Source organism: Drosophila montana, unplaced genomic scaffold (assembly GCF_035044405.1).
Source record: "Drosophila montana isolate Dmon_TW-CO22-7 unplaced genomic scaffold, ASM3504440v1 contig_1624_1, whole genome shotgun sequence".
Lineage (NCBI taxonomy): Eukaryota > Metazoa > Arthropoda > Insecta > Diptera > Drosophilidae > Drosophila > Drosophila montana.
Window position 1 is genome coordinate 4,126,871 of NW_026996559.1, and position 16,248 is coordinate 4,143,118.

Below are 16,248 nucleotides of genomic sequence, written 5' to 3' on the forward strand. Positions count from 1 at the left end.
TCACTGCTATGGGATTGAGGACTGAGAGTGAGCAGTCCAAAAAGGAATAAGACTCTTTCTCGACTGAACTTTCTAGCACTCTAAGCAGAGTATGGCGCGGTCGTTTGCATCCGATTGCAATGTTTTTAGTAGCTTGGAATTGATTAGCTGCTCCGTTTTTCCATTTTCCGGGCCGTTCCCTTGCCATTGCTTCGGGGCTACACTGCAATGCTAAGTGTAAAATTTAATTGAACACACAACTGTGGACCTAATCAAGCCGGACCCAACGCCTTGCCTCGCCCCCCGCCCCACGCCCTTCGCCGCGCTGTCTGCAGCAACTGCGCACATTTCCCACCGCAAAAGGAAAAGAATATACGAAATACAACAAAAAAAAAACGCAGAAAATCTATTAAAAAATGCCAGCAAAAGTAGCCCAAAAAATGTTTCGTGTGCGCGTTGTAACGTACAAATTATGTAAACAAAGTGGTTGGAGGGAGGCTTCAATGGGTAGTGGGCGGGGGGCGGGCTGGAGATGTAGGCAAGAAATTATGAACCTTAAGGGTATGGACTCGGGGTCGGCCAGGTCTGCGGCCAGGTCTGGGGATGGAGCTGGGCAGCAGATGAAAAATGCGACCCTGGGCAATATTTACAATTAAAAAATTAACGTAAAACAGAAAAGAAAATGATGCCAGCGGGGGCGGGGCAACGGGCCCCTGGCCAAAAAACTGTGAAAAAGCCCTAAAATCAATACAAAAAACGAAAAAAAAAAAAAACAAGAAAAAAACTGATAAAAACATGAGAAAAGTATGAATGTGGTTCGAGGGATTTTCCGCGAGGCCTAATGGAAATTGTATTTATCTCGTTTGAAGTTTTTGGGCATACTCGTAAAAGCCACCACCACCAACACCACCAACAATAGCGACACCACCATTCGGATTCGCCCCCACCCGCTGCCCCGGCAGCGACACTTGGCCTCACCTTGCCCACGTCTGTGCCCCGCCCCTCCGCGCAAAGCCCGCTGGGCAGCCTAAAGCGTTTTTTATAAATTAACAACAACAACAAGAACAGCACAAGAGCGCATGCTAAGCACAAAAATTATCAGAAAAACGGAATGAATATATTTTCGGTAATTTTGTTATATTTTTTCTTCAAAAAATTCTATTTAATACCCTTTAACAAATGTTTCTTAAATATAAATACAAATAAATAATGAATATTAATAAAATTTCATAAGAAATAAATATTAAATAAAAATGTCTGTTTTATGTTAAATTCTCTTTAAAAGTTATAAAGATATAATTTTTAATTGCTATAAATTCCAAAAAATAATTAGTAACTATATTGTCTTTTGAAAACAAATATTTTTATATATACTTATTATATTAAAATTTGTACATAAATACAACATATTTCTGATGAAAGTGAAAGAGTCAAGGAATGAAGAGAAAGAGTATTTCACAGTCACTTTCAACACAATAAAAATGTTTTTTTTTTTGTAATTCTACATAAGGCTATGGCTGAAAAAAAAAATATGGATATAAAATGTGTTTAAAAATTTTCATAGGTAATTCGTTGGGTTGGTCTTCCGTACCTTTTTGAATGAATGATTCGGTATCTGTGCGCTGCTGGCCGGTGGCTGGTGGCTCGTGGTGTTGGCGTCGGTGGTGGTGGCTTGCTGTGCCGATCTGTGGTCTTGCTGCTGGGCTAATTTGGGCGTTACAGCGTCCTGACTGACAATGGGAATTGGATTTGGAATTGGCGTTGCAATTGCGATTGCTAAGGGACAACATGGCTATGACCCGAAAATGAACAGTTGGCCAAAAGCCGGGACGATCAACAGGGCTGCAGCGGCGCAAAAACAGGTGTTAAGTCAAAAAAAAAGAAATATTGATAGAAACTTAAGAGTGCAGGACAATAAGGAATAGATGGGCATCGTCAAGCAATGCCAGATTTGGTTTAAGTCGAGAATGATTACAGGTAATATTTGAAATATCATAAGAACTCAAATTATAGCCACATATATACACACAAAGCAAATATTGGAATGGATATCATATATATATTTTGTCTACTCAATAGCCAAATTTACAAAAGTATTTCAATAAAATGAGCGCCAGACTAACCCCTTTAATAATAATAAATAGCTTAAAATATTAAATGCAGGCTTACTGAATTACATCTTTTTTTTTTTACTTTTATATAGTTTTAATATGCGCTGAATCGATTATCTTTACCAAGCGAAAGACTTGGATAAGGTTATAGTTACAACTTCTCGAAGAAATTACATTTAATACTAAAGGGACAAAGTAGGAAAATAACAAATAAATAGTTAAGCTTCATATAATTTGAAGATGCATAACTATGAAACTAAGAAAGTATTTCGTATTTTTATCATAACTTGCGAAAATGCAAACTATTTAATTCAAAGTATTCATCATAATTGGCATCATAAGGATGAATTTCGTGAGTGTATTCATCACAAATTACCGGAATTGAAACTCTTTCATTAAAAGTGTACATAATAAGAAACTATTTCATCAAAGCATTGATCAGATTATGCAACTCAAATGGAAATTTGCTGCAAATGTTTGAAATGTTTGCTTTATTATTTGAGCTTACAACAGCTGTGTGTGCGTGTGTGTGTGTGTGTGTTTGTGTGTATATGTGTGTGTGTGTAGTTCGCATTCACACTCAACTGCCACACGTAGCAGCAACGTGCGTTGTTTTGCCAATTGCCGTTGCTGCTTTGATGATGGGAAAACTTTTTCGATAATACTCAAAAATAAGTGCGAAAATTGTTAAATATGCAAACGGACAACTAACACACACACGCACACACAGACACAGACGCACACACAGTTGCAGTGGCAGTGTACACATTTTATTGTTGCAGCACACGGTTTGAGGCACTTTTTGGGCGACTTTGCCACTTAAATTGAAGTCTTCCTGCATGTGTATTGAGCGTGTGTGTGTCTACTGCTTTTTGCTGCATCTGTTATTGCGCCAATTATTGTGCCAATTAACCATTTACCACTTGCATCAGCTGCTGTTAGACAAGGCGAATGCAATCACTATTTCATAAACTGAAGCTTTTGGCAACTATTTAATAATTCATATTTTAAAATATGGATCCATCAAAATGTAGGCAACATAACAAGATTAACATCTCAATTCAAATCAACTAAAGAAAGAACAATAAATAAAATTTAATATAAATATAAATAAATACAAATACATATAAGTTAATTAGACTTGATATGAAATGCAGACTCTACAAATTTATTTATTCTTGATTCTTGTGACCATGTTTTTTAAAATATTTTGTGATAATAATTATTTGCAATGTTTTTGCTATTAATACTTCTAGAATGTTCCTAAACATTTAAAAAAAAATTGGCTATATTTTTAAGGGAAAAGTGTGCTAATAAACAAACTGCTCCGTTTGGTTTGACAGTCAATTTTAAATGACGTCATTGGCTTACAATAAATAATAAAGTGCCTCAGCTGCGAGCACTTTGAGTCGATAGACAATAAAGTATCCCACACATACACCCACACCCACACCCACACACACACACACACACACGAGCGAACAATCCTTTCGATTTTATATTTGCCACGACTTTCTTAAATGTTCGCATCCGCTTCCGTCTGCCACCCTCGCAGCTGAGCTAGCCTGTCAGCCACCCCCCACTGCAGGACTCCCTGGAAGCCGCGCAGCATTTGCATATAGAGAAACTTCCCTTCCAGGGCTGTCAAATTTTTTGATAGCGCTAAACATAACTCATTGACAGCTTTGGATTTTCACATGCCGCCCCCTGCGCCGCGGGGTGTTGCCCATTGTTCTGCCTCAGCCTCTTCACGTTCAACTTGTTGTTGTTGTTGCTGCTGCTGCTGCTGCTTCTGCATATTGCACAAAGTTATGAGCCGCAAATGATAAACTGCGACAGCCTCATGGCAGCTGGGGTAGAGTGCCAAGGCGGGCACTATTGATTTTTACTCTTATTTCTATAACCGTATTATTTTTTTTCCTATTTTCAGTTTTTTCCATTTTTCAAATGAATTTTTTTTTATAAATTTTTTTTTTTTGTATTTTGTTTCTCGTTTGATTCGTCAGCGCTCATCAGCGTTGGGCAGCGAGCGCGTTTATTTTGTCATCAAGCTAATTAATTAATTAGAAACAAAAGCAGCAGCAGCAACAACAACAACAACAACAACAGCAGCAGCAGCAGCAGCAACAGTTGGTGTGAAAGGCGACAGGACACACCTCGAAAAAAAAGGCGACTTTGGTGCGTTTGGTGTGTGTCAGTGCAATAAAAATGTGTCCCCAGTCTAATTAGATAGTTGACAATTGTTCCCGTTGTTGCTGTTCTGGCTATTCTTGTTGCTTTTGTTGCTATGGCTGTTGTTGTTGCGCGTAATTCATCAAATGTCAAACGCCAAGGCTGACATCGACTGCACCCTTGGGCGTGTTGTGTCCTATCTGGATATAACCTGCCATAGGCCTGCCAGAAGAAAACAAACAAAATTTAAGGCACTTCGATACCCAAATACAGTCGAATCAGCCTGCAGCTAACTAATGATTATTTTATGAAAATTAACTAAAAATTAATTACAAATCTGGGCTTTTTATTTAAAAAAAGCTGTGAGGGAGTTTATTGCCTATACAAATACATAGATAGAGATAAATCTGCGTCATAAAGATTTTTAGGAGATTTTTCAATACGAATTTGAGTTCCACATCTTAAATAAGACCACGTAGTCGGTTTATGTTTGTATTGTTCATTTGCTTCACTTGCCACTGCCCCCGATTCAGAACAGATTCTATTCAGAGCGAAATAGCTTGATCTTTTGACGCTGCAGCTTCTTCTTGGAGAGCTTTTTCTTTGTGGGCTCATCGAGGGCAGCCTTGGCGACGACCTTCTTCTTCTCGGACAGAATGACCTCGACCTGAATGTGATCAACTACTAGGCGAGCGGCACTGAGTCCTTCATAATCAGCATTCGCAGCAGCTGCAACAGAAACTCGGTTAACGGCACCTTCAGATCACTCGATCTATCAACATCTGTAAAATCTGATTTTGCTGGGCACTAAACAATACCTTACCCTTCTATTTGCCGATAATTAATATAAAAAGTTTAATAGAAAACTTCAACTCTCAACTTTTTGTGCAATCAGAGCTGTTCAGAACTCTATCACTAAGTACTGTACCCAGCACTAAATCTCTACGAACTTCTTGGGCACACACTTGATGGCTATAAAACGATGAAAATCCCGTTCCCTACATCTTAGACACTCTTTCCTTGTGTCTTATCCTTTATGCGCTGTTTATAGGGAAAACATATTTTCATATTTCCGGCTTTTGTCGCCAATTCGTTTTTATTGCCCTTTTTTTTATAGATGTTTATAGTTTTTTACGCCGCCGCGGCGCATAAATTTCAGCCGCAGACATGCACAATAAAAGGGTAGTTCGATCTCTGAGGCTGTGTGTATTTGGGCGAAGATATTTGAGGTCGGTCGGTGAGGAAGGGGGGGGATGTGGATTTTATTTTGTTCGACGGCATTTTGTCAGTTTTAGTATGAGCGCGTGCGCCTAAAAATATGCAATAACAATTGTCATGCATGCAAATGACTTCATTTGCTCAATTCGCAAATTCTGTCATTTCCCCGCCCCCGCCTATTACCGCCCTTTCTGCTGGCTTGACTCAACGGCACTTTGCATGATTGAATTGAGTTATTGGCGACCCGCACTTCACTTGATTTCCTCCCGTTTCCAGCATGTGGTTAGATGCTTTATGAATTTTTTCTTATACATTTTTTTGCGCTTTTTCTCCACATTGCATAGTTTCAGGCGCTGGCTCAATAAACTCACACACACACACACAGCTAGTTGGGGGGGCAGGGACTGTGTGTATATCAAGGATTTTATGTATGCAGATTGCGTGGCGCACGTAAATTCATTTAATAGTGTTCTTTGCAATGAAAATGTCATGGAAATAAGTCAACTCACACACACAAGCACGACATGCGCGAGCACTCAATAGCTGAAAGTGCAATTGACCCGATTACCAAACCAATAAAAGCCAAAGATCAAATTAAATCGTCCCACTTACTACAACTTATACTCATTAAACCGAATGACGCATTACTCTGCAAACCGAAAAGAAATTGTCCCTGGTTCCGATTCCAATTCCCTACATTAAAGTTCAGATCATGCATCTTGACTCGCACATGCATTAACCCAGGTTAAGGTTCAAAACAATTCAATTTCAACTTTCTGATTTCCCATTCTACAGAAAACACCGTAAGTCGTACATATTTTCATAAAGAAATCGCGTGCAAAATTTGATCTCTGCCCAACGTTGGCATCTACCAAACATGTTTAAATGAGTTGGATCATTTACAAGAGCTTTTTATTTTCGCACAATCTGTCCAAATTAGAGTATTTTTATGCCACCCTATATATAAATTGGTACCCAAACAAACAGAGAATTGCGTTGTTTCCATTATCTAGTCAACCTTTACCTCTATAGCTCCATTTCGAGTGTTCAGCCCGATTCGAGCAAGAAACCTTGAGCTAACCCTAAGCTAGCTATAACCATATGTATATGTAAATGTAAATACTCTTATCTATCAGATCTGCATTTGCGTTTTGGACTCGTGTGACGCAAGGCCGCATAGTTTCCGGCACAACTATCGAACGATTTGAGCCAGAGTTTAACCCTTAATTTGCCAGGCAGTGCTGGTTAGCTGGGATTGGGATTGGGCTTGGGATTGGCAGTGGAGTGGAGTGGAGAGTAGAGTGCGGAGTGCGGAGTGCGGAGTGGGGGTTGGCGTAGTAGTAGCGTGGCTATCTGGGCCGTTTAATCGCGCGTCATTCATCATCCAAATCGAGTTGCGTTTTGGCGGCACGGCGCGCGATGCGAACTATCGATAAGGCCGCTGGGCGTTTGGGGCGAACTTCACAAACTCAACTTAATGGCAATTTTATCGATAATGTTCGTGCTGAATTTTCGATTTTGTTTACTTGCATGTCGGGCCGCGAATTATGAGCGATCGACACGCCAACAAATACCAAGCAATTGTGCAAATCAAGTCTGAGTCGGACTAGGAATCGGCGCCCGGCTCCAGCTCGAACTCTGCTCAAACCCAACTCAACTCCAGGCACGTTGGTTTAGTAGTTTAGTCAACAATGTGTTTGTAGGTTTTTTATATTTACCCTGTACAATAATCAAACTATATAATGGATAGATCTCTCAAAACAGAATTTCATTCTTTAGCTTCTCTATGTAACGTTTTCTACACATTATCGGTTATCGGATTAAGCCTGAAGAACTTCAAGTTCATGCAGCCAAAGATACATATTTGGAATGTGTGAGTTAAACCCTTTCTATTTCTGTTGTGCAACTACTCACAGGGTATATCATAGTCGATCAATGGTCAAACTTTCACATAGTTGACAGCTTTTGGGTTTAGTTTTTGGGGTTTCGGGCTTTGGTTTATGTTCCTGTTTCGGTCGCAGCAGCGCAAATTATGAGCACGCGAATATCGAACGGTTTCTGCTTGTGGGCGGTTCACTGAGCCTGTGGGCGTGCCCGCCCTATCAATTAGAACTGGCGAGCGAACATCTTGATAAGCCCGGCCCTATAGCAATACAAACAATCGGTATGCGACCAACTTGTATAAATAAATAAAAATAAAGTGCCAACAACGAAATGCGCTTCGAATGGTCATTAAAATTGCGCGTCCAGGGCCTAAAAGCATGCACTGCTAATTGCCACATAAATAACCAGTCGAATCAGTCGCCAGTGCCAGCAAAAATCTGAGGGTTGTCATTTGCCCGCTCCACAAGTCGCACGAGTCCAAGCAAAACAAAGCGATGTATAATTTTTTTGGAGCATAGATTTTGATCGATAATTATCGAGGCGCACATTTATATCTAAAAACGTTCATTTTGTGTTAGCATAAACAGATAAATCATTACAAATTTTGAACTTTGCATACATTTAATATTTCACATTTTAACAGATATTCAATCGATGAAAATGTCATTTTTTTTATATATTTATAAATCGATTCTCTTGAAGCTGTCTACTCAAGTCACAATCGATTAGCAATGCATTTATCGATAAATGTCAATATAATGTTTGATTAAAATCGGACAAATCGCAGTGCATGGCATCATGTATTATGTTTATAAAAAAGAAATCCCTTTTTAGATGTGGGCTTTCCCTATTTCACTTAGCTTTGCCAATAATATTAAGAAGAAATAAGGAACCACACAACTGAAGCTGAGCACAACTGTACCTTCAGCAGATTCTAATAGGGCCGACAAGTGCAAGACTTGGGGAATGAATCAAGAAATAGCACATGAGCACAATATACGCTAAAGTCTATATGTAGCTGTTGTTATGTTTGGTTCCGTGTGTGCTGGCCAGAGCATCGCATTAAGTTCAATTTCAGCTACTAGATCAGAATTTATGACATTGACGAAACGATAAAAATGTCGGCAGTGGCCGGCAAACACATAAATGTGCATTACGGAAGTGGCAGGGCGGCTGAGAGAAGCCAGAGACGTGGCCGGAACTGGAACTGGCACGGTTGGGGGGTGAGTGTGTGGCAATATAACTGACCAGGCAGCATGAAAATGAAATGCGACGCTCAAACTCACGTCAGCGAAAGCGAAAGCCTAAAACTATTAATTTCATCGTAGTAGAAAAGACTGAGACTGGGATGGAAAGCTGGAAAAGCTGGGTAGCTGTCCGTCCGCCCTTTGGCCAGGGAGAAATCTATATTTACGATTATTGAAGTTTATGACGAAACGTTTTCGTATCATTTTGCGTCGCCTCATAAATGTTAAACGAGAGACTGACAGCGGTCTCACGGCTGGACCAACTACAACCACATAGGGTTGAGAATTTCATAAATGCTTCTGCACGCAAGCTGCTAATAATGCCAGACAGGCGGACGGACAGACGGACGGACGGACGGAGAGACTGACAGAATGAGAGACTGAGAGACAAACTGGCCTGGACAGATACGTCGTGTATGCGAGTGTACGAAGTGTACATGGGATATGTCTCGTAGCACAGGTGCCAGACCAAGTTTCGGTTACGGATTTGGGTTCGGTTTCGGTTTCGGTGTCTTTCGGATCTTTTGGGGGTTGCTACTGCCGATGTTCCATGTTGTATGGCCGCAAAAGTGCAATACGCTCGTAAAACCAATGGCCAAATAGCCAAACGAGAAATGTCTAAGTAAAAATGTTGTGTAATTACGTTGCGTTACGCACAGATAGAGATACAGATGGTAATGAAAATAGAGTGGGGAAAATGGCCAAAGGGGTTGGGGGCGACATCGGTTGGAGTTGGAGTTTATGATACACGGCAACCCCAGCAGGCACAAGAATCGTACACACTCCAACTACGAATTGACCATTGTCAGATTAGAAAAATCATAATTAGGCTTCGGTTTGCCCACATGCCCCCATTTCCGTGTGTCTGTGTGTGTGGCTGTGTGTGTGTGTCCTTTTTATTGTTTTAATGAACACCCGAGTGCAATTTTTTGCCCCCGTCCCCAATCTACCATTGTGGGTTGTTTCAGCAACCTTTATGGCTTGTATTCGCCCATAACAGGCCCGGAGCCAGATCTAGCTAACCTTAGAGCTGTTATTATGATCACGTCCCTCAATCATACAACTCGAAACAAAAATTGTTCAGTTTAACATTTTAATTAATCATTTTTGAATATAATTTAATTTATTTCTCCAAAGAAACAGACTTTGATAGATTGACCAAAGCTTGCACACTAGTGAACGAGTACTCGTGAGTATTTATGAGTATTCGTAGAGTAGAGCTAAGTATTTCCTTCTCATTCTTATTTTAACTGCATTTATAATTTAAACAAATTACACAAATTTTGTCATTGGCGCCATTTTTAAATCGGGATCTTCTTCTTTACTTTTCACTGTTCAATTAGTATTATTCGTTGCATAATGCTGAAAAAATACCAAAACACTAAGTGTTGGAAATCACGAAAGTTGTGTGTTTTGCAACACTAGCTTCGCAAGTCTACAGTTAATGACTAGAAAAGGGTCGAATATCATTTGAAACGTGAATCAAAAATGAAATCAAATCGGACAAATAATATATAGGTTGCAAAGTGACGTTCCAAGTAAACGACAAATGCTTGGCCCAGACAAAGCCGGATAATACCCGCTAGTCACAGATAAATATACCAAAAAATATACGACTATTTTGTATTTCGCATTGACATTTTATTTATTCGTTCGAACTGAAATGCATTAGCTTTTGTTATTCTAGCAATTTACACTAAATTTCAAAATTGAATAAATATAATAAAATTAATTTTGTAAATATTTTTACCTTCTGCAGATATTTTCGTAGATTTAAGTATAGTCGACTATCTGAAAATTTGTCTTAGCTAGAAAACGGTTATGACAACGACAGGCACCTCAAAGCTGAGATCCCGATTGACGAGCCTTAGCTCATTGATAAATCGCTTTTACAGTTTTTAAAGAATATCTCTATGTATCTGTATGCCCATCAGGTCAGCATTCAAAATGAGCAAGTCTGCCAGTAATACATCACGTGGCGGATCTGGCAATGAGCAGGCCGAGAATCGTCGCAATTCTCGTGCAGGTCTGGTCAATATGGGCAACACTTGCTATATGAATTCCGCGATATAGGCGCTGTCAATGACTCCCGAGTAAGTACTACATTTATAATATCGAGGGACTTTCTTAATCCTTAACTAAACCCAATCTAAACTCTGTGCGCAGTTTTCTGCTCTTGCACAGCTCATCGCAAATGATAGTGGAGCTGCAGCACCTGATCGCTCTTCTACACCATGCAAAGTGCCCCAAACTAAAGCCGACGTCCGTGCTGATTGGCACACACCCGCCGGAATTCATGCCCGGCGTGCAACAAGACAGCTCCGAGTACCTTGGACATTTGCTTAATATGCTCCATGAGCACGAGGCGATCATGGGCTGGGAGTGGCCCAACGTAAGCACCATTACACTTAGCGATCCAATGATACCCCTCGATCTGGTTATACCCTACAGCGATGAGATGTCCATTACCAACAAATCCTTCGCCGGCAAGCTGTCCACCCTATACAAATGCCTCAAGTGCCGCCACGAGAGCCGCAACTCGAACAGCTTCCGTGAGCTGCAGCTCTCGTTCCCCCAGGGAAAGATCACCAGAAGAACCAAGTTTACAGTGCAGGCACTGCTCGACTTATACTGTGCGTCTGAGCCCCTCGATGGCGACAATCAATACGCCTGCATCTGTTGCGCGAAGCTCTGCAATGGCGAGCGCTCCATGAAGATTACAGGAGCACCTCGCAATATCATCCTCACCATAAAGCAGTTCAACTACGATAGGCAGACCCATGAGCGCACTAAGGTTTTGTATAAAGTGATCCATGATGATATGGTGAGTACAATCTATAGAAGATCAGTATACCCATATGCATTTACTATGCGGGCTGGATACATATCCTTGGAATACGTTTTTCAATCCTTTTGAATTAAATGCAATGTAATGCCTCCCTCCCAAACATTGAAACGCATAAATCCTATGAGAGAGCATTGAACTGGCATTGATTAAGCTGTACGATTACAGCTGTTTAAATTGTTCCTATATAACTAGCTCTCTGTATATATAGAGCCCTGCACTACGAACAATTATTTCAGTTGAGCACGTTAAGATTCGAATTTGTTCGACTCGAGCTGTTCCAGTTGCAGGCAAGTTTCGACGGTTAAATCGAACGAATATCCTCGAGCTGATCGAACTCGACGCAAGCTCAACAATTTCGGTTGTGTTTGAGCATCATGTTCGACTCGAACAGTTCGATCAGCGTTCTTATGAATGACTTATGGCATGGTAAATCGTTTCTTCGAACACTGCTTAGCTCGACTCTGTAGGCTATCGGTTGAACTTAATAAGTATTCGAGTTTGATGCAAATATTAACCGAGCTCTTTTATACTATTTGACTGGATTTTCTTTGATTTGCTCACAGATCACACTCAATCTGTGCGACGGTGCTTCACTGCAACAGACATATACGGTGCACTATAGCCTGTATGCAGCTATTGTGCACAATGGTTATACCCTGGACTCGGGTCACTACTTTGATCTGGCCAAGGATGAAATGAACAACTGGTTCAAATTCAATGACAGCAAGGTTGTAAGGTCGAAGCCAGAAGATATTAAGAAGCTGCGATCCCCAAACACGGCCCATTTTCTTCTCTATCAGTTGAGCGGGCGAGTGTGCATGGCCCCTCAGGAGGGTGTGCCGATTATAATGCCAGTGTCAGCTGTGGCGCCACTGGAATTAGAGGAACTACCACCCGAGCTTCGTGACTTTGTCAAGCGTAATATTGAAAAATTGGACAGGACCCGTGATAATCGCACTACTACAGAGGGATTATATATGCAATTTTTGCGTTCCATTATATATTTGCTATCAGCTGATGGCCTCTATATATATATAGTGTATACACGTTGTTTAGACGTACATCGAATAAATTGAATAAGCGTGCCACGATATACGAAAAACGATGTCGCGAAGATACCCCTGCACAGTCGTTAAATGTTTACAGGGTATAAAGGTGATGGCTTGGTCTACACCATGCCACGCCCACGCTCATGCAGACGGAGGCACACAGACAAGAGTAACAAGCCGAGATAACATTTAAGCGAAATCGCTTTAAAATCAATTAACCGTAAAATCACTCGGTTATTTGCAACAACAATCGAGTCGCGAGTCCTGCAGGACCTTTGTTGCCCGTGGACATCGATGCGACGGCGGCCAAACAATCAAATGTGGTGGCAATAACATTAGCTGCCCCACCCAAATGCTGCGTGCCTATGGATGTGTGTGTCTGTGTGTGTGTGTGTGTGTGTGTGTGTGTGTGTGTGTGTGCAGCATGCAGACGGGCAAACAATCTACCAGAGCAAACACAGCCCCCATTTGCCATGGATCCCCAGCCAGACCCTGGGCTGCTGCACTTGACCGCCCTGCCGCGTGGGCTGTGTTGACGAGGACGTGCTGCCAGGTATTAACCTCCATTTAATGTTAAACAAAGCCGCGTTACATGTGCATGGGGCGAGCGCAAAAAAAAAAAATAAAAACCAAAAAATAGAACAAGCAGATATGCCACGCCCACTCTTAACATGGGCAGCCGCCAAACATTTCGATTAACATACGCAAACACACACAGACAGAGAGCAGGCCAGCTGGTCGGCGGAAGGGGGCGCACTGAAACAGGTGGGTGTGGCAGCTGGATAAAAAACATAACGTGCATGGCCAGCAAATTGAATTGCTGGCAAACAAGGCCGAGACCAGCAGGAAGGAAGCTCCGAACAAAAAAAATGGACACACCAGAATCGCAGTCGGAGTAGCAATTGGAGTCGGGCTCGGCGACGGAGTCGGAGTGGGCTCAGCAGCTGAGCGTGGCGCATGATGGTGCCGGAGAATCAGCTTCATCGTCATCAAAATCGTTTTAAACAAAACGGACTAATTAAGCGCACGTTGGTCGTTTGACCTGCTTGGATATTACCCAGACTTGGCGGCCGCTCCGGACACCAGCTCCGCTCCACACTACGAGACATGGTTTTGGTGGTAAAGTGACCTGTTGGAACAGCTCGTTGAATGCTGCGAATTGTGCTGCTGCTTGCAATAAACTTAATCAGCCTGCCTTTCATTTAATATTTAACATGTATGTGGATCGTTTCCAGTGTTTTTATACCCTGAACCCATTGAAAATGGTTAATAGGTGTATAATATATTTGTGCAAATGTATGTGACAGGCAGAAGGAAGCATCTCCGACCCCATAAAGTGTATATATTCTTAATCGGCATCAATAGCCGAAGCGATCTAGCCATGTCCGTCTGTCTGTCCGTACGCCCGTCCGACCGTACGTCCGTCCATCCGTCTGTCTGCCGTCCGTATGTATGAAAGCAAGAATCTCAGAACCTATAAGAGCTAGAGACTTGAAATTTGGAACTTAAGCTCTTCTAGTGCCAGCGCAGTACGAGTTTGTTTCCGATAATCCGTAACTTGGCCCGTTTCAAAGCAATCTATATTGATATCCTGTTTATGGGTAAAGCTCTTAGGTTTTAAGAGCTAGCGTTACCAATTTTGACATGGTGCTTATAGAATACAGGTATATACAGGTCATATATCTCTACACCCCCATGCCTCCACCCATAGTTATAAATCAAATAAATATTTGTATTATTTATTTTTCATTTATTTATTATTCAAAAAATGTATTCTATGTATAAGCATATTTGAATGTAACCGAAATAAAAGTTATTGTTCCAGCTTCAAACCGATTTGATAGCAGACCTTTGAAATCTGCTAAAGCTTTTATATGGATTAAGCTGTATTAAATACAAGCGATTTATATAAATATAATGCTCGTGTATGTGTGTGCCTTTATATTGAGCTGTTCTTGCTTCAACCTGTGACAGACTTTATGAATAGGCAGAAGAGAAAGCATGCAGAGAAGCAAACAAACAAAAAATCTCTTTTTGAGTAGTCAGTCACATTGGTCGGGTAGTTAAGGCGCTTTGATGTATATGTGTCAGTTGCCCACACCACACCACACACACACACACACACACACACACACACACACACACACACACACACACACACACACACACACACACACACACACACACACACACACACACACACACAAACACACACATACAGACAGGCAGACACATTTTTGGTGTATCGTCGCGTAAATCCGTCTTTGAATAATGATGCCGTTGATAGCTGGGATTATAATCCAGGCGCAAGCAATAGTCTCCCTCTCTGTCTATCCCTTTCTCCCTCTCTCTTTCTCTTATGTGTCGTGAGTGTGTCTGTGTGTGTGTGTGTGTGTTGCCAGCCTGGCCATTTATTTATTATGCCACAATATTCAATGACCCTTAATGGCATTTCGTAATAAAAATATTGGATTAGTTTGTTAGTTTTGGTCGCGCCGGCATATCAACCACCGCGTCGAGGGGCCCATCGTAGTGCTCAGCCACCCACTGGACACTTTATCAACTGGCCAGGCATTACGTATTCCATTAAACGCCTAATGAGCCCATTGTGCGGCGTCTGGGGTCATCAGGGGACGTCTGGTTGGCGGTGTGGGCGTGACAGGCGCCCAGGTACTTAGACTTAGTTAGTGATCAAAGGCAACAGTGAATGCATATGCCACGCCTACATTAGCAATGTGTACACAATCAATTCATATTTGTTTTTTTTTTTGACATAATAACTGTGTTTCAAGTTTTGGATCATCGCCTAGTACACTTGTATAGCTTCACTTAGACTAAGTTGGGTATACGGAAGAAACATTCTCGTCAAATTCTTGAAAACATTTCGAAACTTTCAACAATTTTCCAAGCACTTTTCAAAAATTCTCAAGGCTCTTCATTTGTTTCTATTCTTATAAAAAAAAAATGTTAAGAATCCATCCTTATTTTAATTATTTGCAATAAATTTAAAGTTCGAGTTGAATATTAATTTTTTTATATATTAGATTAGATTAGATTTGTTTTTCCTTTCTATTATTTGTCTTAGAAGAAATAGAGGTTAGAATAGATTGTTATTTCTATTGTTCACAACAGTTTGATGCAAATTTCGATTGGCGTATGTTGCTTGAAATATGAGAAAAGCGAATAAAAAGTGTATTGAAAGTATTTTGATTTAAGTTTAAAGGAGGATTCCCTGAAATTGTTTTAGGAACGTGGTAAAAAGCTAAGGATTGTAATGCGCTTAGCCTTTGCTACTTTCATATGCATGTAGCATATTAAAATAGCCAGAGTCAGCTGCCCCGGCACGTAATCGGCATCGGAATCGGAGTTTGGAGCTGGAGTCGGGACCCAGGATCCGGTAGCGGGTAGCTCAGGACCCTTAACTCAAAATGTTGGACTGCATGCATGTGACATAATAAATATTAATGACAACTGACCGACAGCATTGCCATAGATCCCTGCCCAGTGGGTGGGCCGATGGACGATTGTGGGCCGTGCTGGGGAGGAAGTAGGTGGTTGTGGTGGTGGGGGTGGGGGTGGCCATACTGGCCGGGTTGACGTTGACACACATTCGACATGTGACAGATAAATTATGGCAATTGGATGAATGCCGCCACACCTCTTCAAACATGCCCCTGGCCAACATCATGCAATTTTGCTTTAGCTATGAGATCATTTTTCATTTTCATTTCCTTTTCTTT

General features: G+C 41.2%; 2 protein-coding genes across 2 annotated transcripts; one reads left to right on the plus strand and one right to left on the minus strand.

Moving 5' to 3' along the window:
• Window positions 1-4,803: 4,803 nt before the first annotated feature.
• On the minus strand, window positions 4,804-6,198 carry LOC135440568 (large ribosomal subunit protein uL22-like). The gene is made up of 2 exons (XM_064699814.1): window positions 6,129-6,198; window positions 4,804-4,991 (listed from the first exon to the last, which is right to left on the minus strand). Exons 1-2 carry the CDS (start codon window positions 6,196-6,198, stop codon window positions 4,804-4,806), a joined length of 258 nt encoding a protein of 85 aa, XP_064555884.1.
• A 4,495-nt stretch (window positions 6,199-10,693) lies between these two features.
• Window positions 10,694-12,535, plus strand: LOC135440569 (ubiquitin carboxyl-terminal hydrolase 38-like). Its single transcript, XM_064699816.1, has 3 exons — window positions 10,694-10,704; window positions 10,778-11,435; window positions 12,023-12,535. Exons 1-3 carry the CDS (start codon window positions 10,694-10,696, stop codon window positions 12,533-12,535), a joined length of 1,182 nt encoding a protein of 393 aa, XP_064555886.1.
• The last annotated feature ends 3,713 nt before the right edge of the window (window positions 12,536-16,248 follow it).